We start from the raw sequence: 27,884 nt of genomic DNA, 5'->3' as shown, positions 1-27,884 counted from the left end.
ATATGGCTTTGGCAGAGGCTGGAGGCGGGACCTGAGGGCCATCCACCTCCAGACCCACCCCGCACTCAGGCCACCGCTGATCTTCTAAGAAAAGATCAACATGGCTTTTACTGAAAGGCCACCTCACATGGTAGGAAAACTCAACTCCTGTTGGGAAGAGGAGGATGGACACTGCCTTCAGGGACTTCTGATAAAGTGCCAGACCAAACATACTGGCCAAAACTAAGAGGGGAATGGGAGGGTGTGCTCATGGTGTTGGTCCCAGACACGGCCTGTGGTTGGATGTCACTGCCTTGGCTTGAGCCAGTGCTGTCTCAGTTCAAGTCCAGGAGAGGAATGAAGCCCCTTCTGATCTTCAGGGCCCCCCCATGGGATCTCTGGGTCTCCAGCCTCACCGGGAGGTACCACTTAGAAGAGCTGAGTCTTGATGTTGGCTTTGTCCTGTGGAAGAATTCCCTGGGCAAGAGGGAAGGGGAGGCGAGGGGTCAGACCCTTCAAGCCCCCAGCACCTCCCAGAATCTGGGACCTGGTGAATGGAATGGCCTGGGACTCACCTCAGATCCTAACCAGTCCCCATAGTTTCATCTTGAGACCTTGAATTGAAAAAAAAAAAAAAGGCATTCGTGTTTTTGTTTCTCTCTCTCTCTCTCTCCCCCACCCTCACATACTTTCTCTCCTTTAGTAGAGCCGTGGCCTCAACTCACGGCATTGGCAACGTCTACTCCTAAACTATGGAATGTTTTCACACTGACAATAGAATTACTCCAAACAAGGGGCAGGAGGGGCTGTCCAAGTGTTCATGAGATGGTGTGTTACCGAGAGCTTCTTGGGAATCACACAGCACAGAGACACCGACAGCCAGACACCAAGCCCAGGGCCTGGCTTTAGATGTATTTTTTCTTGAGGTACCAGTAGGCAAAGTAGCCCATCCCACCCAGGGAGCCCATGAGGAAGGATGCCCCAAAGAAAGACGGGGGTTTCCGCTTGACCAGCCGGAACGCGTTGGGGATGACAGCCGACAGCAGAGTGGTGTGGATATCGCCGAGAACTTTTCGGAAGGCAAAGCGTTTCTGGACCCTCTCAAAGAAGGACTGCAGGTTGGGCCGGCTGCCATCTTCCCAGTATTTCTTGGACAGTCCTAGGAATTTGAGGCGGTGCAGGGTGGCTCCCAGGAGGACATCAGCGAGGGTGAAGGCACAGCCACAGAGCCACAGCTCACATTTCTGCCCTAGAGTGGAAGAGAGAGGAGTTGGGGGTGGGAGGGGTCAGCATTCTCCCCACCTCCCCCATATACTCCCTCCTCTCTTATCAACGCCTCTGGCTCCTGCCTGCCTGCCATAGCGGCTCCACATGGTCGCCCACTCCTGTACAACTTCAGTGATTTTTACCATATGTATATACTACCTCTGTTATTTTTTCTTTAAATCAACTGACTGATAAAGTGCAAATACATGTATTTAAACTCTGGACTCATATATCCCACTGCCCGTTTTTCAGCTCCACTTGGGTGTCCACTCTGCATTTGAAACTTCACATATCTAAAACTGAATTCTTGACTGTCACCTCCAAACCTACCACACTCATCCCCATGTCAGTAACAGCACCTCGATCCTTCCAGCCACTCAGTCTCAAGCCTCATGCCATGTCGAAATCTTCTTTCTTTCATACCCCACATACAGTTTATCAGCAGTTCCCATCAACTTTATTTTCAAAATATATTCCAAGTTTGATATTACCTCTACTGTTACCATCCTGGTCTTAACAAATATTATCTTCTGTCCTTGTCTCCCTAAAGTCTATTCTCAGCACAGCAGCCAGAGGGATCCTGTTAAAACTTAAGTCAGATCCTGTCCTCCTCTCTGATCAAAGCCCTCTAATGACCGCCTGTGGTGGTCAGAGTAAAAGCTGCCATCCTTCCAATGGCCTGGAGGTCCTACGTGATCTGGTCCCCAGGTACCTTTCAGATCAAGGATTCTACTCTCCCCTCCCCCTTAACTCACTCTTCTTCAACCACACCAGCCTCCTTGCAGTTCCTCATTCCAGGCACGTTCCCACCCCAGGGCCTTTGCACCAGCTGTTCCCTCTGCCTGGAACACTCTTCACCTACAGAGCCGCAGGGCTTACTAGTCCTCCACCTCCTTCAGATCTTTGCTCAAATGCCAACTTCTCAGGCAGCTTCACTGACCACTCATTTAAAATTGAAACCCCAACCCCAGCAGTCACTCTCCTCCTCCCTTGCTTTGTTTTCCTCCAAACAACTTAGCTCCCTCATTCCACCATGTATCGTAGATGCTCATTTTGTTTATTGCCTGTCACCGTCTACTAGAATAGAAGCTTCACGAGGGCAGGAATTTGGGTCTGTCTTGACTACAGCTGCACTTCCTGCACCTAGAACAGCGTCTGGCTCACTAAATCTTAACTTAATCAATGATGGATGAAAAAAGAAACTATATTATAAGCAATGTCATTTGCCATAAACTATGTGCAATGATAAAAGTGTGTATAAGAAAACCAAAACAAACACTATTAAGTTCCAGCTGGAGACGCTTGCCCGCCAAAAATCTCTGAGCCCAAGACTTGTTTATTTGAAGAAAGGAGCAGATATTAACACATAACCCCTTTACATACTAACATCATACTATTACTCTTTCTTTAATCAAAGGAACTGAAAAGAATAATTTTCATTATGTGGTTTTGTATTATTTATCGCCATGGTCATGTGTCATCTAAAATTAGTCTGCGTGCCTAGGAAAGACTTTGTTTTGTGCAACATGTTTCCCCCAGACGTTTAGACTTGAGATTTTGGAGCCTCTTTGGTCTCCTACATCACCTCTAGGCTCAAAACCCCTAAATTTTCCCCACTGACTACACGTTAATGTCAGATTCCTTTGCCCAACTTTTAAGCCCTTTCAGTAGTTAGTTTTGTTCAAACGTACTTCTCTGATCTTGACTTACCATGATAGGCCAACAACGTTTCTATCAAGCAAGGCACGCTCATTTCAGCCTGTGGCCCTTTGCCCCTGCTGTACCCCACGCCTGGAGTGCCCCCCCTCCACTTCCTGTGAGGTCTGCTTTCTGCGGAAGCTTGCTTTGGCACCTTTGGAGAAGTGTTCCTTTCAGCTCAGAAGTTCCATGAGCCTAATGCCTCTACCCTCAAAGTCTGAGCATCCTGACCACGCCCTGCTGTCATTCTGTGTCTTCATGTTCATTCATTTACTCATTTATCCAACAAATGTTTATCTGGTAGGATGCGCTGGGCATGAAGACTTGACAAGACACAATGCCTTCCCTCAAGGGGCTCATGGTCTCACGGGAGCAGGAGTTAAAGTGTAATGAAAGCTCTAATCAGAAGTAGTTCTTGAATGTGGAACCTTCAAAATTCCTGTCTGACATCTGAGGGGAGATGGTGTCTGCAGTGAGAGCTACAGGTGTGCATCATCAACAGTGGGATGGCTTCATCGAGGGCATGAGTGGAGACAGAGCTGAGAACAGGACCAAGGGCTGAGCTTTGGGGCTTCAAGATTTAGATACTGGGCAACAAGAAGCAACCAGCAAAGGTGCATGAAAAGGAGCAGCCTGTGAGATGGGAGATGCCCCAGGAAAGTGCAACGTCCCAGAAGCCAAGATAAGAAAGTGGTCCAAGGAGAGAGCTCAGCTGAGTTCAGATACTGCAGAGAAGTCACAGAAGAGGAGGCTGAGAGTTGGCGATTACATTTGGCAACTGGTGACCTTGACAGGAACAGCTGGGGTAGATGCTGACGATGGAAGTCTGGTTGGAGGGAGTCCAAGAGGGAAAGGGAGGAGAGGAATTGGAGACAGCGAGCAAAGGTCACCCTTTCAAGGAGTTTTGCTGTAGTGAGAAGGACACACCCATAATGTGAGATGGGTCAAGAGAGTTTTTGTAAGTTGGGAAGAAAAGACCAGCACGTTGATGGGAATGATCGAGCCGAGATGAGAAGTGATGCTACAGGAGAGAGTGGAGAGTGACTGATGGGGATCCTTGAGTGGATGAGTGAGCATGGATGGCACCTGGTACACAGAGGAAGGGACTAGGTTTAGCTCCTTCGAGAACAGTTCATCCTTGGTAATGAGGGGGAGTATGGGGATCTTTCATCAAATCTGAGTTGCCGTCCAGTGTAAGACAGCCACCCTAAAGAAAACAAGTGATGCCGATTAAACTACTGATTGTGGGAAGCCTTCCAGTTTCAGAGATGTTGGGATGTGACTTAGCAAAGGTGCATCTTAGAATTGATAAAATACGGTGTACTAATGTTGGGGGGGTGGGTAGTCATGGGGGTCAGAACTGTGAAGGGAAGGCACAGCCTGTGAGGTAGGAGACGAGCCAGGAGAGTGTGGTATAATTTCCTTAATCTGTACAACAATCCTATCAGATAGGTGCCATTATTAGCCCCATTTTACAGTTAAGGCAATCAAGGCACAGAGAGGTTAAGTAACTTGGTCAAAGCCACACAGCTAGCAGAGGGCAGAGGAGAGTTGGACTTGAACTCAGGCCATCTGGTTCCAGAGTCTGTGCTTGTAACCACTACATTAAGCTGCTTCTTTCCACATGCAAATATTCACACATGCATGTATCTCCACAGACACGCAGGCCCCTTTCAATAGGTGGGTGCATTCTTTGAGTCTGTGTAGATCTGTGTGTCTGTATCCTGCATGGTGTGTATGTTTACCCATGTGAATGCCTGCTCAAATCCCTGCAGCTGGTTGTGTATTTGCATGTGGATAGCCACATGCATGGGCATTTGTGGCCATGCAGTGAGGGGACTAAGTGAAGCGTGCGTCCACATCGTTTGGTGTTTGCCTGCAGACAGGTAGATGGTTCACAAGCATGTGGGTGTGTGTCGCTATTTAAGATTGTCCATTCCCGTGTTTGTGTCTGTAGGCAAACACTGATAGACATGACTATGTATATCCATGGTCACGGGTAGCTATCTGGCATGTGGCCAGAGGGCCTGACCCCTTCCATTCCCTCCTTTCCTGCAGTTGTGTGTTCCTTCACCAAGCCACAGCCCTGGATGAACCCCATCTTGTCCCTTCTCCGAGTCTGCCAGCTGAGCCTGCTGGAGACACTTACCCTGACCAGTTACATTTTAAATTCCTGACCACCAGGCCCAGGAGGGCCAGCAGCACTGCCCAGGTCCTGGAATAGTTCTGGAGAAGGTTTGCTTCCTCTCCCCTTGCGGAGACAACAGCACATCTTTCATCTTCTCTCCTCACACCTGGTCGTTCTCGCTCAGCTGATGACATCCCCTCACCCTTCATTCAGAAAATAGGAGCCTTCGGACATGAAAGCCCTCACCCCACACTGTGAAACCCACACTCCAAGCCCACGCGCTTGCCACCCACTGACCAGGGCAGCGTGATGCGCCCATGCACAAAGCCAGGTCCTCCGCGGCTCCCCGCGTCCATCCAGCACTGCATCTCCTCCCGTACCCTTTCTAGATCCACCCTCCTCCCTTCCCCACGCTGCTCTGGCCCCAGGAGGCCCACGTGACAGATATACCAGATATACCGTTGGGGCTCCAGGGAGGTTTGGCCAATGGGGAGCAGAGGCAGGAGATAGGACAGGGTGGGGGGGTGAGAGCGAGGTCAGGGTCTTAACTTCCCTCAGTTTTCTCTCTGCGGGTCATCAAGGGTTGACTGTGACCCTAGACTGAAAGTCACAGCTCCTGTCTTGTGGCCCTCAGCACAGCCTCTCTATCCTGGTTCTGAATCCTCCCCAGCCTGGGTACCGCACTTCTCCGTGTGGTTCCCCTGGGTCCTGCCCACACATCTGTAAAGAGTCCCTTCATGAAGCCCTCTTGATTTACCCCATTTGAGGGCACTCTGTGTTCCACCGGGGAGCTCTGCCTGAAGTACAGCCTTCCTTTCGGCTCATGGACTCGGCGTCATGGTCCTGCATCACTGGTTTCTCCTTTGCACTGGGTCATTTCTACCAGCCTGAAAACACACTCTTGCCTCTCCTATTGCAAGATAAAATTCCTCCCTTTGTCCCGCATCTTTCTTCAGGCACCACCCCATTTCTCTCTTCCTCTCTACAGCTATGCTTCTCGAAAGGGTCGTCTGTCTTCTCTCCTTTCCTCCCATTCACTCTTCAGCATTTTGCCCCCATGTGCCAGTGAAACTGCTTGAGACAAGGTCACCACCAACAGCCATGGGATGAAATCCAGGGGATGCTTTCCCATTCTTGGTTTACTCAGCCTCTCTGCAGCACCTGACACTGTCTTCTCTCCTTAAAACAATCCTTTCTGGGTTATAACACAAGAGTCCTCACATCCCAGTGGCCACTCTAACTCAGTCAGCTTTGCCAGCTCTTCTGTTTCTAACCCCTCTCAATGTCAGGGAGCCACAGGGAAGGGGTGGTAATTCTAAAATATGATACAGTATTTGTCTTTCTTTGTGGAATCTAAAAAATGATACAAATGAATATATATGCAAAACAGAAACAGACTCACAGATACAGAAAACAAACTAACAGTTACCAAAGGGTAGAAGGGAAGTAGGAAGGGCAAATTAGGGGTACAGGAGTAAGAGATACAAGCTACCATATATAAAATAGATAAGCAACAAGGATATACTGTGTAGCACAGGGAATTACAGCCATTATCTTGTAATGACTTTTGATGGAGTATAGTCTGTAAAAATACTGAATTACTATGCTGTACACCTGAAACTAATATGATGTTGTAAATCAACTATACTTCAATTAAAAAAAGAAAAAGAAAAAGTATGCCCACAGATTACTTGATACATATCTCTTGGGTGGAATCCAATTTTCCTCCTCTTGAATACGGGCTGTATTTAATGACTTGCTTCAAATGAACAGAATGTGGCAGAAGAGACAGAATTCAACTTCCAAGGATAGGACATAAAAGATAATGTGGTTTCTGCTGTTTCTGTCTCTCTGGGGTCACTTGCTCAGGAGGGAAAGCCAGCTGCCATGTTGTGAACAAACTCAAGCAACTCTGCTAAGATGCCCATGTAGTGAAGAGTCAGGGTCTCCTGCCAACAGCCAGTGGGGAACCTCTAGTTAAGACGCAGGTGAATGAGCCATCTTGGATCGTTCAGCTCAGAGTATTGCAGCCCCAGCCAACAGCTCGACTGCAGCCCGTATCATGCAGCCCCAAATTAGAACCACCCAGCTAAGCTGTTCCAGAATTCCTGATTCACAGAAAATGTGTCATATAACAAATGTTTTTTGTTCAAACCACTGAGTTTGGAAGCAGTTTGCTAAGCAGTAATAAATAACTAATACAGCAGGGTCTTCATTCCTCTTTCTGTCTCTGTCTACTCTCTTCCTAGGTGAAATCACCCAATTCTATGGCTTTAAACACCACGTATATGCTGAAGACTCTCAAATCTCCATCTCCAAATTCCGGTCTCTCCTTTGAAAGTCAGGTGAGAATACTGAATGGCTTATGTGACATCCCCTCTGGGGTGTTTCAAAGGCATCTCAAACTCATTCGGTCCCAAACTGAGCTCTCAGTTCCCCCTTGCCCAGATCAGGAAATGGTACCACTTAGTAGCTCAGACCAAAACCTCAGGAGTGACCTTTGATTCTCTTCCCCACCCACCACCGCCCTCCCCTCAACACCCTCAAGCCTGTTCATTTTATTTCCAAAATACATCTCAAGTCTTTCATGCCTCCCAATCTCCGCTGCCACCATCTCAGTCCAAGCCACCATCTCACCTGGGCTTCCGTCTGCTTTGAAATCCATTTCCACAGCAACCAGAGTACTTTTAAAAGTAAAATCAGAACACCTCACCCCTGGGTAGATTGCAAGAATGGCCACAAACTCCTCCCATTCCTGCATGCATGCCCCTTGCAAGGGCTTTGCTGCCCCTGCCATCAAGAGGTAGAGTCCAACCATCCACTCTTTTAATCCTGGGTCTGTCATGTCACTTGCTTTAGCCAGTGGGACTTTAGTAAATGCAACACAAGCAAAGGCTTAAATGTGTTTGCACATTGGGCCTTTGCTCTCTTGCTGCTCTCAGTAACCCTGTGATCACCATCATGAAGAGCCTGGCTTAACCTGTTGGATGATGGGTGAAATGTGGTCCAGCTACTTCCATTGGCCCCTGAACACTCTTCTGTAATGGCCCCTCCCCAACACCCTCTCTGATGAAATGAGAAAGTTCCTTCCTGGGGTATGTATTGCTTTTACTTATTTAGCCATACTATGCTTTTTTCTAGAAAGGATTTAGGAGAGCTGGCTTCAGCAAGCATGACAATGTCCCTTGTTTAGGACCTTAGGTGCCTGTGTGTGCCTTGTGCTTGAGGCCTCAGCTGTGAAATACTGGAACCATCAAGAGGGAGCCTGTTCTTGTCCTAACTATGCCATTTAAGAGCTGTGTGACCTTGAGCAAGTCATTTCAACTCTGAGCCTCAGTTTTCTCATCTGGAGAATGTGCGTGACTTTAGCTGTCATATGAAATAAACTACTATGTTCCAGGTACTGTGCTGAGTGCTTTTAATTTTTAAGAGTTCAACAAGATGGGGTTAAGGTTTTCAATTGTACTATTAACATCCTGTTTCGCAGATGAGGAAACTGAGACTCCAAAAGGGAAAGGAACTTGTCCAAGTCACACAGTATAGGCAACAAAGCTAGAACCCTAACTCAGGTCTGTTTGACGCTAAACCCATATTTTAGAACACTGTGCTCCACAACCTTCCCATGTACACAGACCTGTGTGTGTGTGTGTATGTGTGTGTGGAGCTGTGAGTTTAGCAGTGTAGGTTGCATGGGTTCCACAAGTTTGTATTGTTGGGGAGACCAGACTAACAGGCCACCTAAAACAGAGCAAGATGGGAAGGTCCTGAATGAAATTTAAAGAATGGCGTTGGCAAAGATGGTGTGTAAATGTGAAAAAGAGCATGGTGGTGTGGAGAGGGCACTCCATGCTGGAAGAGCTGCAGGAGGCAAGGTGTGGAAACAGCAATGAAGCAGGCATGCTTGGGGTCCAGAGAAGAGAGCCACTTGAGAACAGAAAGAGGGAAGGTCAGAGAGCCTGGGTGAGCCTGGATGTCTGGCTGAAGCATGAAGGAGCCATAATATATCCTTGAGCAGGGAAAGGTGAGATGGTGTGGTGGGTATTAGTCACCACCACCACTACCATCACCATCTTCATCAACCTTTATTAAATACCTACTATGTGCTAAGCACTCTCCATATATTATTTTGTGCAGTGCTCAACATCTCTCTGAAGTAGGTCTTATTATTATCCCCATTTTATAAATGGGAACCTGAGGTCCAGGGATGTGAAGTACCTGACCCATGGTCATTCAACTATCAAGTGGCCAAGCTGGGACTTAAACCTAGGTCTTCCTGACTCCATGGCCCATGATCTTAACCACCCAAATGGTTCTCCAAGATCACTGGGGAAAAAGATGCTGGGACTGTCGTGGAGAGGGTGGGCCGGATTGGCTCCAGCACCCACCTGCCCCACAGCTGGCACCCACCCTCGTTCTCGAGCTTCCTCTTCTCCAGCTCAGCCTCGATCTGGTCCAGCACCATGGCCAGCTCCCCAAGGATCTTCTTCAGGTAGCTCACATCATCATGCTCCAGGATCTTGGCCTGGGGGTGGGACAAGCAGGAGCTAGAGGAGCTGAGTTGGCCTCAGTAGAGCAGGGATGACCAGGAATGGAAGAATCTTGGCCCAAACCCCCTTCTACAAACCCAGGCTCCAAATATCCCCTCAAGTGCATAGGATACCCCACTGTTACAAAGCACCCTCATCTGGTGCTCACAGCTGTCCTGTGAGCTTGGCTGCCCTGGCCAGATCCCTTTCATGGGGCTGGTGCACTCATACACCAGCTGCTGTGAGGGCTGGTTGATAGTGGCTCATAGCTTCCCCTTCTTCAGAGAATTGCTCTCAGCCAATGAGGAGCTTCCTGAAAATACTTGGGATGTAGCCGATAACTGGCTGATACAGGGATGTAAAAGTTTGTCTCTTTATATCAAGAGACAGACTTTGTGGTGCCATTTGTGCTCCAGAGCCCCCTGTGGAATCAGGTGAACTTGGCCCCTTCCTCATTCCTATCCCATCCTTACTGGATTCTCCTCAGAGCATTCCCTTAATACCACACTTACCCAAGAACCTCTGTCTAATGTTCTGCTCTTAGGGACCCAAACTAAGACATGAGGAAAGTGAGACTCCAGGAGGACAGTGACTTGCTCAAGGTCAAAGAGCCAGTAAATAACAGAGGAGACAGGATTGGGAAAGCAAGCCATGGTTTTTCCATTTCTTATCATCAGCTGATTCTCTGCTTAAAACCAGCTACTCCCAGTTGTTCTTTTCCATGGAAAAGATGGTGGGAAAGGTGAATGAGCAGGCCAGGAGGCACTCACCATGAGCTTCTTCTGCTTAGAAAGGTAGGGCTCAGAGAGCTGGGGCTCCTCTTCGTGGTCCAATTTCATGAAGTCCGTGGTGGCATTGGCTAAATGTCCTGCAGAGAGAATAGGAAAGGTCCTGTTCTTCTGATACCTGGTGCTCTTCCTTTCCCTCCCCCCACCTGACTTGGAATAGGTCCCATTCAAACACTAATCGGGGAGGTAACAATATCAACAGGCATAACTAGTAGACACTATGTCACTACAGGCTGGGACATGGGGATGGGTGAGATATCATCCTGCCCTAGGCTCAGGCTAGTTGGAAAGACAGACTGACAAGAGATACAGATGACACTGCACAACCAGTCTCTAATGAAGAGTGAACACTGGCCCACCTGCCTGGGGCTCAAGGTGTCAAGAAACCTCACTGAGGAGGGGACTCTAGGGGATGAGTAGGAATTTGCCAGAAATGAATATCACCCTAAATCCAGGCTACCTCATACTTCAATGAATGTCTCCCCTTCCTGTAGTGAAGAAACAGGTTCAGAGAGGCTAAATGGTGTTCTGCACTAGTAAATGACAAGCAGATTTTAAACCTGGATCTGTCTGGTTTTCGGCCTAGCACTCACTCACTATAACCCACAAGTAAAAACTTGTTTAATGTAAAAAACCAAAAAACTCTAAGAGACCTCGGTATTTTGAAACTTCTTCTGGTGAAGCAACTTCCTTGAAGATTTAGGGACACATTGACCATCTTTTCTGGGAAAACTGGCCTTTAAAAGATGCCAGAAGACCAGGGTGATAGAATGTCGGTCAGTGATGGAACTCAAGGCAGCAGGTTGAGAATTATTCTTAATGGGAGAGAGGAGGTGTCCTAAAATCTAACTTTGACAGTCTAACTATAAGCGGTGGGTTTTATAAGAAGAGGTAGAAGTATTAAGTGGGATAAGATCCTGGGGTGTGTTCCATGATTGGGGCAGAGTTTCTCTGGGATTCTTAGCCAGTAGGTCTGAGACATGGTGGGTCAAGTGTGTGGTGGTGCCCAGTCCTGCCCTGCCCTCTCTTCTGGGCCCCAACTCCACTTGGACATCCCTTAGGGCCCTCAAACTCATCCAGGCTCAACCAAACTCATCATCTTCTCTGCTCCACCTGCTTCTTGTCTGCATTCTCCCCAAACTGCAGCACCCTTTCCCCACACTAAGCCAAGCCAGATGCCATATGGTTGTCCTCACATCTGCCTTCTTTCTCCTCCCCAAACCATATCAATCCCAGCTCCTGTTGATTTTCCTGTTTAATTTTTCTCATATTTAACTTCTCCCTTTCAATCCTCTGACTCTCCTTTAGTTCAGACCCCCCCATTAATCTCTTGCCTAGGTGATGGGACCCACCCCTGTCACCTGCACTCTTTCCCCTCCAAGCCCTTCTCCCTGATCATCCTTGGATGTTGCTGCATCCCAGAAGCCTTCCACAACCCCAGAGTCTGGGATGGGCATCTTCTCTGGCCCCACAGCCTCTACATTCCCCTTACCATAACACCAATTGGTACTAGGTTAGAAAAATTTAAATCAATTAGTTTTGAACAGGTTATACATACATACTTATCTAAAAATTCAAACAATATTAAAAAGCATATAGTGAAAAGTAAATCTCTCTCCTCTCAATCTGTGGTCCCTAAGTTCTGCTCCTCCCATCTTCTCATGCATCCCTCCATAAATAGTCCTGGTGTTTGCAAGCACCTGCGTATCCATTAATGATAGCACACTAGACTCATCTTTCTACTTACTAATACGTCTTAGCATCCACATGCCTATTATTTTTTAACAGCTGCACGGTATTCCACTTTTTGTAAGTACTAGAATGTATTTTTCCAGTTCCCCAATCATGGACAGCTGGATTATCCCAACCTCTTGCTACTAGCACTGATGCTGCAATGCATATCCTTGTACACACTTCTTGGCGCACACATCCACCTGTAATGGCAGGATAATATTCAAGGTGTGGGCCTTTTTATATTTAATACAGAGTGCCAGACTATCCTCCTAAGAGGCCATTCAAATTTACTTAGTCCTGCACTGTAATCACCTGGCCGTTTGTCTTTCTGCTTGAAACTGTGACACTGTGAGGGTAGAAGCTGTGACTGTCCCCATCTGTCCCCAGCCCCCTGCCCAGGTCATAGAGACCTCATAAGTGTTATTGGCTGAATGGGATCAGGACGATATAGATAAATTCTGAATCTTGTTCAAAGGTACTCTAAAGGAACGGAACTGAGTTCCACAGCCTGCCCCACTTTAGTCCATCAGCCTCATTCCTTTGAGAGGAAGTGACCATTTACCGAGCACCTATTATCTACTTGGAACCATCATGCTTCATCTGTGTATAGGACTCTATGGTGGTGTCTGCATAGAGCCTGGACCAAAGTCTGTAAAAAGCTGGTGATGGATGATCTGATTTAATCCAGCCCTCACCTACTGGGTGCTGAAAAATGAAAAGGCAAGCTTGGCTGCGGACACATCCAGACTGGCAGTTAGGACCATATATATGTGATGCTTGAATCTGAAATCAGACACCCTACTGGGGGCCTTGCAATATCTGGCCAGCCGTCCTTGGTGACGCCAGCCCTGATGTCACTCTGTGCCCTGGGCTGCCAACCCCAGCCCTGCAATCCTTGGGCCCCTACCCGGGTGTCTGGGGCTGGGATGCCCATGGAGAGGTGTCCCAGCTCCCATGGACAAGACAAGCCTCTGGGGAGGGAGGTGCAGATAGCCCTATAGGCTCTGTAAGGGATGGCAGGACAAGAGGAGGGGGCAGGAGAGGGGAACGAGAGAGAGACAAGGTGAGAGTGAGAGAGAAAGAGAGAAAGAGATTGAGACCGACCCAAGGTGAGAGACAGAGAGCTGAACAGAGACAGGCACAGGAATGGAAAGGTGGGCAGAGGCAGAGAGATATCCACAGGGAAGAGGCAAGAAGGAGGAAAAGGAGAAATAAAGGGAAGAAAGCCAGTAAGAGACATGAGAGTGGGAGGGAGAGGAGCAGAAGTGAGGACGCCTTTAACGGGAGGAGGTGGGCAAGGACAGGGTTACCCTAGGGCTCCTGCAGCCCTCACCCCGACTCTGGCACTCACTGCGGATCTCGGCCGTGGCATACTTGGGGATCATGGAGTCAGTGGTGAGCTCGGGGTGCAGGATGCAGCCGTGCGTGTAGGCGTCCATGGGCAGCGCATCCAGGAGCTCGCGGTACTGCAGCACCCGCGCGTGCTGCGGGCTGCCTGCCTCGGGCATCAGCGCCACCACATGCTCTGTGGAGCACAGCCAGGGTCGGATGGGGGGCAGAGGACCCAGCCTCCACCACCCACCCCCCTGATTCAGAGAGGCCAGCCTCTGGCACCCCATCCCCCAACCCCAGCACCTTGGAACCCTAAATGTCCAGAGGTTTGGGGCCCACCCCCTTTCCTTGACCCTTGAGATAAAGTCCCCATCAGGCTGACCGGGGACCCTAATGGTTCCGGCCATCTACCTGTCCTCAGTAGAGCCTGCCAAGCTGTCCCCTGAGGGGCAGCTCCTCAGGTGCCAGGCTTCTTGCCAGGTGGGGGTCTAGGTCTAGTGTTGCCACACTTGGGGAGACACTGGGAAACTGGATGTTTGAAACTGAACTCCTTGATTTCTACATGTTGGCAATTCATATTCTTAAACAGTGTATGTCTGGGCCCTGATTCCTCTCAGCTGCATTTGCAGCCTCTGCCATGGGCAGTGAGCTCCTGAACTTGAGTAAGGGCAGGCGGAGGGTGCGGGGAGGCAGGGGAAGGACTCAGGGTTCTGTGGGGTTCTGGGGTGTCTGGCCCTGCTGATGTCTGCAAAGCTTTAGGGTACCTGGGCCCATGTCTGTGGGGTTTCCAGAGAGGCTGCGGCACTGACTGTGCTTACAGGGTTTCAGGGGGCTGGGTCATGCCCAAGTCCTGGCAACCCTGGGAGATCTGGGCCCTGTCTGTGGGGATTTAGAAGGGGGTCTGGGTCCTGCTCATGCCTGACGGGCTCCTGATGGTCTGTGACCATGCCTGTGACTCCGGAACTCTTGGGGAAGGGCCCCAGCGCTCCAGTGAGGGGTGGTCTGGGCCATGCCCTTTCCCTGAAGTGCTGGGGTCCCTGGGGATCTGTGGCCATGTCCGTGGCTCTGCGGTTTCTGGGGTGGGGGGGAAGCTGAGTTCTGCCTGTAGCCCCATGGTTCCTTTCTGGGGAGACTGGCTCCAGCGGGTTTCCGCAGGCTTCCCAGGGTTCGGGGGCCCTGTCTGAGCCTGCGCTGTCCCCTACCTCCTGTGAAGGTGCGCTCCACGTAGTCGATGATCTGGTCGTAGTCGCTGATGATGTTGTCGCGGTGGATGATGACGGGCACCTCCTCGCCCAGGTTGAGTCGCATGAACCAGGGCTCTTTGTGCTCGCTCTGCGGCAGGCTCACGTCGCGCTCCTCACATGCCAGGCCCTTCTCAGCAATCACCAGCCGCACCTGCAGGCGCCAGGGTCAGAGCGGGGAAGGCGGGCGGACATAGGGGGACACTCTGCCTAGGTGGGGTGGGGGCATGCAGGGAGGGAGGTCAGAGGTCACACACAGAAGGGGACACTGTTGCTTGCAGCCCATTCCTGGGCCCCCTGCGGTGCGGGTGGGGGGATATCTCCCAGAACCCTGGTGCCTGGTGATAGAAGGAACATAGCTCTGCTCTGGGGACAAGGGACATGCTGCCTGGTAGTTACAGGGCTGGGTTTCATAGCTGGACACACCTGGGATAGGGTTTCTGGCTCTGCTGTGTTTGTGTGAGTTTGGGCAGATTCCTTACACTTTCTGAGCTTCAGGGGTTTTCTACTTGCAGAATTGAAGTATTAATAATCATTATCATTATCATGATTGGACTCTCAGCCTGGCCTCCAGGTGTGAATCTGGCCAGAAAATTTGCAGAAATTCTTATCATCATTATAATCAATAGCAAAATTTCTTAAATTCTTTGAGAAACAAAGTTAGGTGAAAAATAATTTGCCAACATCAGCCAAGCCTTTTATTGGCCCCAAACACCTTCCCACCTGGTTGCTGGATGCTCACAATAGCCTTCCAGAGGAGAGCAGAGCAGGGACTATCTCCCCATTTTTCTTGATGAGAACTCCAAAGCCCAGAAAGGGCAACTAACTTACCCAAAGTCACACAACCAACTTAGCAGTCGACCTAAAACTAGAAGCAGTGGTTCCTGACTCCAAGACCTATGTTCTCTGCCCTGAGGGCTCCCTCCAGGGAGTCCTGGGCCTGCCCCTTCCTGAGTCTTTCTCTATTGTCTAGGGGGTCCCAGACAAACATTTGTGTTGTTAGATGCTAATGGAGAGCCTTGAGGCTGGGCCTGCGCCAGACCCAGCCCAACATTTCCGAACTGGAACATTGTTAGTGATAACCTAGTCCAAACGTCCCCTGTCTGTGAACTGAGACTTAGAAAGAAGGCTGGATTCTTCTGGGGTCCAATGTTCCCACCAAAAGGATGGCAAGCTCCACTCCTATATGCGCCTCCCTACTTCCAGCTCCAGCCCGAGAGAAAGAGGGGGCATCCTGAGAGAGGCAAAGGCCTGTTCTCACTGAGCATCAGTGTCCCCCCTACACATTGAGGTGCTAACTCCTGAGACTGGGCATCTGCAGCCTCCCTCCCAGATGCCAGGAGTTAAGCTCCCAGAAGAGGCAATGTGATGTTATAGTCAAACGTTGGGCTGGGTGTCTGTCAGTTCAAATCTCAGCTCTAGCACTTAATTGCTAGATGACTTGGCTTTACAAGTAACTTTATATCTGTGTGCCTCAGTTTCCTCACCTGTTCAATGGGAATCATATCAGCAGTTCCTTCAGAGGGCTGTTGTGAGGCTTAGATACATTAGTCCCTGTGGAACAGTGCCTGGCATACAGTAGGGAGATTGTGTCTTAGCCACTTGCATTAGACAAGGTTTTGGAGGCAAACAGACCTGGACGTGAAGCCTGGCTCTGCTGTTTATTTGCTGTGTGACTTTGGGCAAATCCCTTGACCTCTCTGATTCCTAGTTTCTGTGAAATGAGGACTGTAATTTACTCCTTCAAGGCTGTCAAGAGGTTGAGATGGAATACATGGATAAAGTCCCAGGTTAATGCATGGGTTCCAATATCACTATTATTATACACACACACATACACACACACATGCAAACACACACGCACACACACAGAGACTGCCCTGCACATCTGGTTGATGTCCTAAAGTATTTCCCCCACAGCTAACACGAATAACCCCTTCTGTTTCGTGGACTATGAGGAAGAAGATATAATCGGCCCCTGAACCCTCAGCCCTCATCCACAGATTCATTTGCTCTAATAGCCAAAAGCAGGTCCTGCAAGCAGGACTAAGAGGCAGGGACTCAGGTCCTCAGCCTGGCTCTGCCATGGCAATGTTGTGTGACCTTAGCACTCTCGCTGCCCCTTCCTGAGCTTCCTTTTAATTATTAGTAAAATGAGGGGCTGGATTCCAGGTTCACAGCATGCCCCATTGCCCTGCGGCAAGCTGACACTGCATTCAGATCCTGCAGGAGACATGGCCAGCTCCACCCTCCTCGGCAGGGGGAGGGACTGTGGCAGAGAGTGAGCACCTGTGGGTGGCATCTGTTGGGTCTAGGTGTGTGTGACAACTGCATGAGTGAGCAAATTGTGCGTCTGTGCCTGTGTGTGCACAAGTGTGGGTGTGTATGGATGATTGTACAAATTAGTGTGAACATTCAAGTATTGTGTGAGCATGTGTGCATAGTGTGGATATGAGTGTGAGTGTGTGTGTGCCCATGTGTGTATGTGTAGTTGTGAGTGGGCAGGAGCAAGAGTGTGTGTATGTGTGTTTTAGAGGTAACTGAAGGGTGGTACCTGGGCGATGGAGGAGCCCCAGAGCAGCTGAGGCTGGAGTTCTGCTGGACCCAAGCCACCCCATTCCCTTCCTGCTCATCCTGGCATCCTCCTGCCAGGGTCCGCCCCGCTATCCAGCCTCTGGGTCAAGCTGGGATCTCTGAATGGATGGAAACAGAAATTAAATCAGGCCTCCTTCCTTGGCAGGTCCAGACGTTTGGCCTTCCACCCTGGCAGGGCACCTGCTCCCAGGGTCCACTCCCCAGGCCTAGCCCTTGGACTCCAGTGAGGGTGCCTGGTAGGGCTGCAGCCTAGGGAGGGGACTATCTTTAGAGGCATAAGAGTCCTGCTTGGAGCTGCTTTGGGGTCATGCCGGCAAGCAGCCAAGGAGACTTTCTCCTTTAGTTGAGCTGCAGAACACAGCCATGTGCAGTCTTGCAGGGGAGGGGATGTGGGAGGAAGTCAGGCCCGGGGAAAGGCAGGCAGCCGCCAAGGCCATCTGCCATCTCTGCCTCCTGGAGGCTGGACTACACTTAGGTGTTCATCACTGAGTGTGACCAGACATCAGCCATCTCTGGGCAAACTATCTCCCCTGTGGATGCTAGAAATTCACCCACTAGTGCTTCATTGTCATGGTTAGGCACTGTCCCCTCTCACTCAGGCCCTTGTTTGTGAGAAAACTATAATGGGCTGGGTTGGCGTCTCTGCCCAGCCGTTTAGTTGCTGTATGACTTTGTAAAAGACACTTAGAGTCTCTGAGCCTTAGTTTATTTATCTCAAATATTTAAAAAATTTTTTTTAAAAATTAATAAGCTTTATTTCTTGGAGCAATTTTAGGCTTACAGAATCAAATATCTTTTTATGTAACATCTTATGGCTTTTATAAATGCACCACTTTTCAACACTTATTTATTGAGTGTCTACTCTGTGCCAGGTCTTGTAAGTACTGGAGACTCAGCAGTGAACAAAAGCAAAGATCCCTGCCCTCAGGGAGTTGACATTTTAGTAGGGGCAGACAGATGATAAGCAGTTAAAATTGATAATGGTGTGTCAAAAGATAGTGAGTTCATTGGAAAAAAGAAAAAACATAGAGTCAGATAAGGGAAATTCGGGGTGCTGGGGCATTGGGGAGACAGGTGGCAATTTTAAATAGGGTGACTCATTGAGGTGAGTCTCTCTGAGAAGGTGACCTTTGAGCAAAGAATGAAGTAAGGGAGTGGTCCACACAGAATTCTGAGGAAGGGAGTTCCAGGACCCTCAAGAAATTCGCAAATAAATGTTTTGTTATTGTTAAAAGAGAGGTGATGGGGAGCCAGTGCAAAGGCCCTGAAGTGGGAGCATGATTGACATGTTTGAAAAATGGTGAGGAGGCCAGTGTGGCTGAAGCAGGATGGATGGGTGAGATGAGAGGAAAGGAGGTCAGAAAGGGTCACCACAGGGGCTTTTGATTGAGATTCCCAGACTCAGGGGTCTGTGAACGAATTCAGGGAGTCCTTGAGCTAGGATGGGAAAATTACATGTTTATTTTCAGTAATCTCAAACTGACACTTAGCATTTTCTTCAATTATGAGTGTAGGCGACAAAGCATGGTAGTGTTAGCAGCACCTGTAATATTGTCACCACTAGGAATCAGATCTTTTCATCACTTCACTGCTGTTGCAGTTACATCAGTCACAACTCCAACATTCCAGTAGTTATCAGTCCTGCCACTAGACTGTAATATGATGGGTTAATACAGAAACATATATTATTATATAACAAATTTGTTTTGAAAATATGTCAACAGCTATACTTCAATATGATTGGTTTCCTTTCTAATCTAATAATCCTGTGTTTTTTTTAATTTTATTCAATCAAAGGCATTATTCTGAGAAAGTCCATAGGCTTCCCCCAACTGATAAAGGGCCCATGACCCAAGCAAGGTTAGGATCCTGCAGTAGGACCTGAGGCCATGATGAGGACTCTGACTTTTTCCCAAAGGGGCCTGGGAGTTACTGCAGGCTTCTGAGTGAGGAGTGGTGAGATCTGTAGTTCCTGCCTGTGGATCTCCTGGGGGTAGGAGTGGGGGTGGTAAATGGTCAAGTGCAGCATGGACAAGGCTGCAGGGCCAGTGCCTAAGAGCTTCAACAGCAAGGCCAAGGTGGCAGGTAGAGATCATTTACTTCCCTTCCTCCATGTCTGGGAGGGGCCCCCAGGAACTGTTCTGCATGTAGGCAAGGCCCTTTAGGACTGACAGAATGAAGAAAACTTGCCTGCTAACCTCCTACTTTGTGTCAGACACTTAACACATGTCCATGTCCTCTCAATTCCCTAGGCATCCTGCAGGGTAGGATGTAAAAGTCCCCTTTTCCAATGAGGATGTTAAGACACAGAGAGGTGAAGTGACTTGTCCAAGGTCACACAGCCAGTAAGCACTCAAGATGAGACTGGAACCCAGAACCATCTGACTGTAGAGCCCATGTGCTTTCCACTAGGCTACACTCCCTCTAGAAACCACCATGGGCCCCTGGGCAAGGAGAAGGCCCTGGCAGGAGAATGTTAGGCTGCCTTGGTCAGAGGCTTGGTCACAAATGGGATTGCAGTGGGTGGTCCCATTCCTAACTGAGGGCCACCTTAGCCCTGAGCTCAGACTGAATAAAAAAAGATTCAGGAGGCTTCCACAGGAGATGGTGGTGGGAGGTATCACCCCTCTGCCCCTATCCAATCATGGCCACTGGGGCCTGGCTCCTAGGTTCTGGGCAGGAGGAGATCCTGGCATCTGGAGGTCAGTCTGATTCATCCCCCAAAACCCAAAAATGTGCATAGAGCCTGGCATGTGGTAGGTGTTCACCACACATGTATAGAATTCATGGACGAGTCCCAGCATGACCTTGGTTAACTCCAACCCCTCTTTACCTAGCACTTTAGTGATATCATAACACCGGTTATTAACAGAGCCTTGACACCACGCCAGGCACTGCTCTCAGCACTTATTGTGCATCATCTCATTTCACCATCACAATAGTCCTCTGAGGAAGGTACTGCCATTAGCTCCATTTTACAGATTTTAAAACTGAGACTTTGGGGAGGCAAAGTGACCTGCCCAAAACTCCACAGTGAATTATTGGGGAAGATGGCTCTCCCGCTGGGGACTGTCCAGCCTCAGAGTTTGTACTGTATACCAGCAACCACTCAAAGGGGAACTAGTGGACAAGCTTCATCAGCATCACCTGGTAGCCTGTTAGAATGCAGCATCTAACTCCGGATTACTGAATCAAATACCTTCATACCCACTGAATCAAAATCTCTGGGATGGGACCCAGCATTCTGTGCTTTAACCAGTAATGTATGCGCAAGTTTGAGTAGTGCCAGTCTAGAGCACTAAGCTATACTGCCTCTTCAGTAACCCTTGAGAAGGGGTTGCAATTAGAAGAAATAGCTATTATTATTATAATCCCATTTTCCAGAGGATGAAACTGAGCCTGGACCAAGAATCAAACCAAAGAGCCTGGCTCCAAGGCCCTATCTCAACGAAATCTGTTTCTCCATCTGGAAAGTGAGTGAATGGAACAAAAGGATCTTCCAGGGAGAAGAGAGGTCGAAGGGTCAGGCAAGGGGTGATGCTCAGGTCCCAGCAGGACTTGCTGCTGGGACTTGGCCATGGTGCTGAATCCATGCCCCACAGCCAACCAGGGTGGGAGACTGCGCCCCTAGAGGCACCCTGGTCTTACAGGCGCAGTGCCCGAACCTCACCTCCCAGGAAGCGGGAACCCCAATAACTCAACACCAGGCTGGATTCCCAGCTGCCTTCCAGTTCCCCCGGGTCTGAGAAGGGACTGTGGGGTCGTCTATGCCTTTAAGAGCAAAAAACACAAACCTTATGGGCCAAGCTCAGCTGGTTTGAGATGGGTTAACTCCTTCCCTCTCAGCTCAAGATTAGGGGAGGTGGGGGGAGGGCTGGGGACAGATACTTCAAGCCCCAATTAGAGGAAGGCCCCCAGCTGCATAGAGGAGCAGAGGCGCTGTGACCTGAAGGCCTGTGGGATCTGGGACAGCAGCAAGGAGGGAGGGCCCGCGATGGGACTAGCAGGGCTGGAGGCTGGACCCCAGGGTGTGCTCCTCCCCGCCCCCTCCCACAGGCCGCCTTCCCAGCAGTGCCCATTCCCTTCCCCTTGCCTTTGTCTCTTCTCAGCCCTCCAACAGACCGGGTATTTCTGGGAGGGAAAGAGGTAGAATGGGTGTTCCTAGAATTAGGGACAGTGCTCCTGGGGCCCAAGACAGGGCCATTCATCTCCCAGGAGAGCAGCTCAGCGTCCCCGTCCTCCGGCCCCAAAACCCCAGATTCTACCCTCCAGTCTCTCACGAGGTCTTCAGACCCCTTAAACCCTCCCGGATCCCCTCCCCCAAGCCTCGTAGCCACTGGGCACATCGGGTTCCCCTGCTCCCTCTGAGCTCTACCTTCTGCGAGCTGAAGGACTGGGTCCAGTGGTACAGAACCAGGCTCTCCTTGGGCCAATGGGCGTGGCTGGCCGTCTCGGGCGCGTCGGGGGCCTCCACCGGCTTGGCCGCATCGCTCTCCAGCGCCGAGATGGGCCACCAGCTGCAGTTAGTGGGGGTCAGGTTGTTGGGGGTCGCCATGACAGCCCGAAATCAGAGGGAGGAAAGAAGGAGGCTCCGGCGGGTGGCGGCGGCTCTCTCGCCCAGCATCACATGGCCTCCCCGAGCCTGCCCCTCTCCTTCGCTCCCTCCCTCGCCTCTCCGTGAATGTCATTACTCACTGGGCAGGTGGGGGAGGGGCGAGGGGGGATCCCGGGAGCTCCTTTCCTCCTCCCCTTGGCCCGCCCCTGGTCTGTGCCGGAAAAGCCGCCAGTCCTGTCAGGCTCTGTGGAAGGGTGCGAGGAGCCATAGGAAAGTGGTCCATGCCCCCAAATAGCTAGAATCTGGCCAGCCGCCTGCCGAAGATGCCACCATTATAAACGCATTCTGCTTCTCAACCTTCTAAAAGGCATATAGGACAACTGGTGTTATAGGAATCCATTCCTTTTGTAAGTTGGTGTCTGGAAATAGCTTGTCTCTCTTTGAAGCTGTTATTTTCTAACTTTTCTCCTGAAGGACCTCTAAGGGCAGAAGGGAACAAACTATGATTTATTGAACAAACACTCACATAGCACTTACTGTGTGTCCAGGCAGTGCCGTAAGGCCTTTACAACCATCAACTCATTTAACCCTCACAATAATCCTATTAGCCTCATTTTACAGAGGAAACTGAGGCACAGAGAGGCTAAGTGACCTTACCCAAGGTCACCTAGCTAGTAGTTGGTGGAGCTGAGATTCGAACCAGGCTCCAGAGGCTATGCTTTTAGCCATAAGGTCATACATAACATGATATTAATATAAATGACAACACAGCGAGCATTTATCAGCCCAAGCACTTTACACACATCACTCATTTCATCTGCACAGTAATCATTTTTCCTGGATGAGAGAGGTGAGACTCAGAGATGTCAAGTCGTTTGTCCAAGGTCACATCTTCACCTTAGGAGACTGAGGCACAACCAGAGGAGCCCTGTAATGCCTTTGTCATCACATGGTTTATCCTAAACTTTCATGGGAACTTTACATAAAGTTCCTTAATATACCCTTACTTACCTTGCTATGAAGTTTTATTTATCATTGAGCAAATAGATGCATCAGGAAAATAACCTTCTTAGGTTGCCCCGCTCCCACATGTCATGCTACCAAGGACTCCTGGGCCCAGACTGATAAGCATGGCTCTGGAGGAACCAGTGTTTTTCCTTCTATCAGATAACAAAAGTTCTGTGGCCCAGGGGTTTCCCTTTTTGCTTTGGCTGCCAGGAAGCTTGGAGCTACATTTGCTATTCAGTCCCAGTCACCACATTAGCCTTTCTGGTTCAGCAAATCTCTTTTTATGAAAACGTTATTTCTTCTTTCTCCTCAAAATGTCTTGTTCACAGTTTGATTTTGCAAAGAAGGATATGGTATGTCTTGAGGGAAAACGCAAATGTCTGTGAATTCAGGGAAGTAAGACCTTAGAAATTTGATCAGTGGGGAAAATCTGGGCCCCTATCTGTGTCTTTTACCTGAATGCATCTAGAGAGCCTGACTCAGAGCAGTCACACTGAAATATGTATTATTTCTCTCAACAAATATTAATTGTGCACTCACTATGTGCAAAACACTTTTTGAGGCAAAGCGATAACAGACACTGGCCTACTCTTTGCATTTTTCACTCAGCAATACATCGTGGAAAAAGCTTCCTATCAGCATAGGTCTAATCTATAATTTACAACAGTCCACGCTGATGTACCATAACAAACTGATGGATATAAGTATGCTGTTTCAAGTCTTTTGTTATAAAAACAATGCTGCAGTGAATATCCTTGTGCACATGTTTGAGGATAATCTGTATGATAAGTTTCTAGAAGTGAAATTGCTGGATCAAAGAATACGTCTTTGCCAAAATCCCCTCTGAAGAGGCTGTACCAATTCATACTCCCCACTAACGATCTACAAAAAAGCCCATTTCCCTACACCCTTGCCAACACAGCATTTTTTTTAACTTTTTCTTTTCTATGGGTGAAAATGCTATCTCATACTTTTTATTTGCTTTTCTTTTATGGCATTTTATTATTTTAAAAATTCCAAACATATAAAACAGAAAAGAAAATATCTCAATGAACACCCATGTATCTATCACCTAGATACGCTCCATTATCAGGGTTTGTACAATGGTTTTCTGATTTTGTCCTTTCATCTGCGTGTATCAGCTGACATTATTTGAATTGCATTAACTATGAGTGGAGCTGACCATCCTTTCAAATGTTTAAAAGCCATTTTAATTTCTTTCCCAGTGAGTTGTCTGTGTTTCCGTGGGGACCTGGGCAATTATAGCACAGCGTGATGAGTGCTGTGACGGTGTAAGGACATAGGATTGTGGTAAAGCTGGGAGGGACATCTGGCCTGCCCCCCAGGCACCGGACATGCCAGGGAAGGCTCTCAGGAGGTGGTGGCTCTCAGTATGGGTTCCCCCAAAGCAGACCCTGAGGCAAGAATTGAAGGAAAACCGGTTAACTGGAGAGATGAAGGAAATCCTGGAGGCAACTGGGGAAATGAGACAGAAAAAGCAGCCAAAGAAGTTGTGTCATCAAGTAAGTTAGCACCATGAGTGGCTGGAGCTTAATCCCACGGGGAAATTCTGAGGCCAGCTTGAAATGCCTCGGTGTTATCCACGGGAGGAAGAGAGCTGGGGTAGGTATATGCCAAGTCCAGTCTGTCATTACTTGAGGGTTGCTTCGTGGGGGAGTGTTAACTCCCCAGCACTTCCAAGTCTGCCCTGCAGTTGGCAGGGTGGATTCCAGTGACCACAAAAAGCCCTCAGGCAATAAATGTGGGCACTGCCAGTTAGCTTCAACCAGCATGCACTGAAATGGTAAATGAGAGGACATCCGTGAAGGGACCTCTAAGCAGAGACTTTGAGGCTAAGAAGGCATGAGTTTGTTGAGAAGTCAGGGAAAGGGATGCATCTCCAGGTAGAGAGAGGAGCAGGTGCAAAGGCCCAGAGGTGAGAGCAAGAGTGGTGAGTTTAGGGGACGGATGGCCGTTCATATTGCTGGAGGCAGAGGTGAGAGAGGAGGCTGAATGGCCAGCCAGGCCTGTTAAGATATCTTTAGGAGCTGTCACATCATGCTGAGGGCACTACAAAGTCACTGGAAGTTTTAAGCAAGAAAGTAACAGTTTGGGTACCAGAAATCTGAAAAATCCTAAAACGTACATACTGACATTCCAAGGTATTAATTCACACCAGGGGCTAGATGTCCCTTGCCGGTGGTGAGATTCCTGCCTTTCTTCTGTGACAGCCAGGGATGGACTCAGAGCAGGAGGTTGCTGTTGAATGTGAATTCAGGGCACAGTGAGATGAAGAGTCTCGGGGAAACATTTCACTCGGGCTCACTACTGGCAGAGCATAACACGGAATATGTGTGGTTATAATGACAGTACTGAGGGCTTCCCACGTGCCAGATACGGTGCTCAGCACCTCACAGTCATTGCCTCAGTTGAAGTGGTATTGCTATTATCCTGACAGCACAGACGAGGAAACTGATGCTCAGGTAGATGGAGTTATTGTTAGGCCAAAGTCAAGAGCTAACAAACACTTAAGTCCATAGAAAATAGAATTCTGAGTGTCCTGACAACAGGGGATGAGAGAAATCAATTAGAGTATATTCATACTATGGAACAATTTATATTCATTAAATGAGGAAAGTTACAGTTAAAAACAGGGTATGAGGAGAGGTTATAGCTTAAGTGGTAGAGCACATGCTTAGTATGCTCTAGGTCCTGGGTTCAATCCCCAGTACCCTCTCTAAAACTAACTAAACAGATAAACCCAATTGCCCCTCCCCAAGAAAAAAAACCAGTTTACAATTTTATAACTTACTGTAAAATTTCTATTTAGCTTAGGTTACTATAAATGCAAAATGACGAAAAATCAGGTTACTGAAAAAACTATGTACAATTCAATTTTAAATATATATAAATTATAGAAGGATAGTCAATAAAAGTGGTTTATGTGGTTAGATTGGTGTGGGTGGAGACAAGGGCAAGAGGAGATGATGAATTTTTTTTTCTTCTTAATTGGAATGTCTGGTTTCCCTACCATTATGGACTGAATTGCATCTCCACAAAAATTCATGTGTTGAAACCTTCACCCCCAGTGTGACTGTATTTGGAGACAGGGTCTTTAGGGAGGTCATTAAGGTTAAGTGAGGCCGTAAGGGTGGGGTCCAACCTAAAAGGACTGATATCTGTTAAGAGGAAGAGACACCAGAGATCCCTCTCCTCTTTCGAGCACCAAGGAAAGGCCATGTGAGGACACAGTGAGTAGGCGGCTGTCTACAAGCTAGAAAAGAGGTCTCACCAGAAACCAACCCTGGTAGAACTTTGACTTTGGACTTTCAGCTTCCAGAACTGTGAGAAGATAAATTTCTGTTGTTTAAGCCCTTGCTATGCAGGATTTCATTTATGGCGCCAGATCAGACTAATACATCTACAGTAGAAGTACATTATATGTATCTTTTAAAAAGAATTCAAAGTTATTTTTTTTTTAAAAAAGGTACCACTTGATTTTGCCTTACTACAAGGGATGGGGGTGGATTGCGAAGCTGGTTTTGGTCCTCCCACTACAAGAGAAGGGGGAGGAATTAACATGGTCTGTGTCCTTCAGCCAGATCCTTTGCAAAAATCCCACAAGAAGAGTATTAACATCCACACTTGACAGATGGGAAAACACGCTCAGAAAACATGAAATGTCTGACCTCAAATCACCATTTAGGAAGCAGCAGAACTGGAGCTGGGATCTCGGTCTACCTGACCCCCAGCCGCACCTGAGATTTCTTCTCCTTGTACCACTGCCGCCATAGAGCAGATGCTGAAATGGTCACAGACATGGGTGGGATGGGGCTGGGTGACGTCCTTCAGCCTGTGAAGATCACTCAGGAGATTTTGCTTCCAAGTTCTGGGCAGGATGAATGGCCCTCCTGGGAGTTAGAAGCTGCCTGGAGGAATTCACTGTGAAAAATCCTAACAGCAAATGCATCTAACTTCTACATCTATTACATCAGGACCTGCTGACTCAGGAAGCTACAGAGATCAGAGAAATGCCATAAATATGAGGCCAACCAGGTATGAACCCACAGGGTGTGGTGAAGACTGCGGCAAATCTTAAAACACGTGTCCCACATTGTGAGGCCAGCTGCTTCTGGCTCATCAATTACCACCCTACTGGAATGCAAACCTGGTTGCCCATTATTCCGGGTTTGCAAGAACCTGGAAATGAAGATGTTTGTGTGAAATCTCTCACTTAAAAATTTGTTGATAAATCAGGAAAAAAAAAAAAGAACACTGGGGCAGGCGTAACAAAATGTACTTATGAGTCTGAGCTAAGCCCTCATATAGTTCATTTACAGCTTCTGCTCTTGATAATTTCATTTTTGCTACCATCCTGGAGGCCCTGTGTTAGTTAATATAGCACTAGCCACTGTACCAGCTAAACTGCCTAATCACAGAGACTTTACTTAAAAGTTTATTTTTCACTCACACTAAGTCCAATTAGCAGTGGGTGAGGGGAGGGGTAGGGAGTTCTGGCAACCTTCCTTTGTGGCTTCCAAGATCACCCAGGCATTGATATCCAAATAGCTAATGGGCAGATAGTGAAGAGAGAGAGCAGCGGACCAGGAGAGCACTCCTCCTTCTGCCCACATTCTATTGGATGGAGCCCTGCAGCCTCCCCACTTAAATACAAAGCAGAGCAGGGGATGTAAGTCCCTGGCCTGTGGTGGCCACTTTCCAACAGCTCTGTCCTCTAGATCTTACCCATCCTGCCTCAGGCAGTTATTAGCATCTCCATTTTATCACTGGAGATGCAAATCTCAGAGAGGCTAAGTGACCTGTGAGAAGTCACACAGCCAGAGTACTGTTTTTCTGACTCCAATCCAGGGGATCTTTTTTTCCAGCCTTAACGTTTCCCAAACTTGTCATCTCATGAGCATCACCCATGGCACTTGCTAAATGTACGGGTTCCTGGACCTCACTCGCAGACTTTGAATTTGAATATTCAGTGAAGGTGGGAAGGAGTAGCTTAAGTGGTAGCGTGTGTGTCCT

At 48.6% G+C, this 27,884-nt stretch overlaps 1 protein-coding gene across 1 annotated transcript; it reads right to left on the bottom strand.

The window, feature by feature from the left end:
• Window positions 1-859: 859 nt before the first annotated feature.
• Window positions 860-21,983, bottom strand: GDAP1L1 (ganglioside induced differentiation associated protein 1 like 1). The gene is made up of 6 exons (XM_006202521.4): window positions 21,663-21,983; window positions 14,654-14,846; window positions 13,471-13,644; window positions 10,368-10,465; window positions 9,479-9,593; window positions 860-1,228 (listed from the first exon to the last, which is right to left on the bottom strand). The coding sequence occupies exons 1-6, from the start codon at window positions 21,840-21,842 to the stop codon at window positions 885-887; spliced, it is 1,104 nt and encodes a 367-aa protein (XP_006202583.1). The 5' UTR covers window positions 21,843-21,983; the 3' UTR covers window positions 860-884.
• Between the last annotated feature and the right edge of the window lie 5,901 nt (window positions 21,984-27,884).

This window comes from Vicugna pacos, chromosome 19, assembly GCF_048564905.1.
Source record: "Vicugna pacos chromosome 19, VicPac4, whole genome shotgun sequence".
Taxonomy (NCBI): domain Eukaryota; kingdom Metazoa; phylum Chordata; class Mammalia; order Artiodactyla; family Camelidae; genus Vicugna; species Vicugna pacos.
This window is presented reverse-complemented; position numbering and strand designations above follow the sequence as displayed.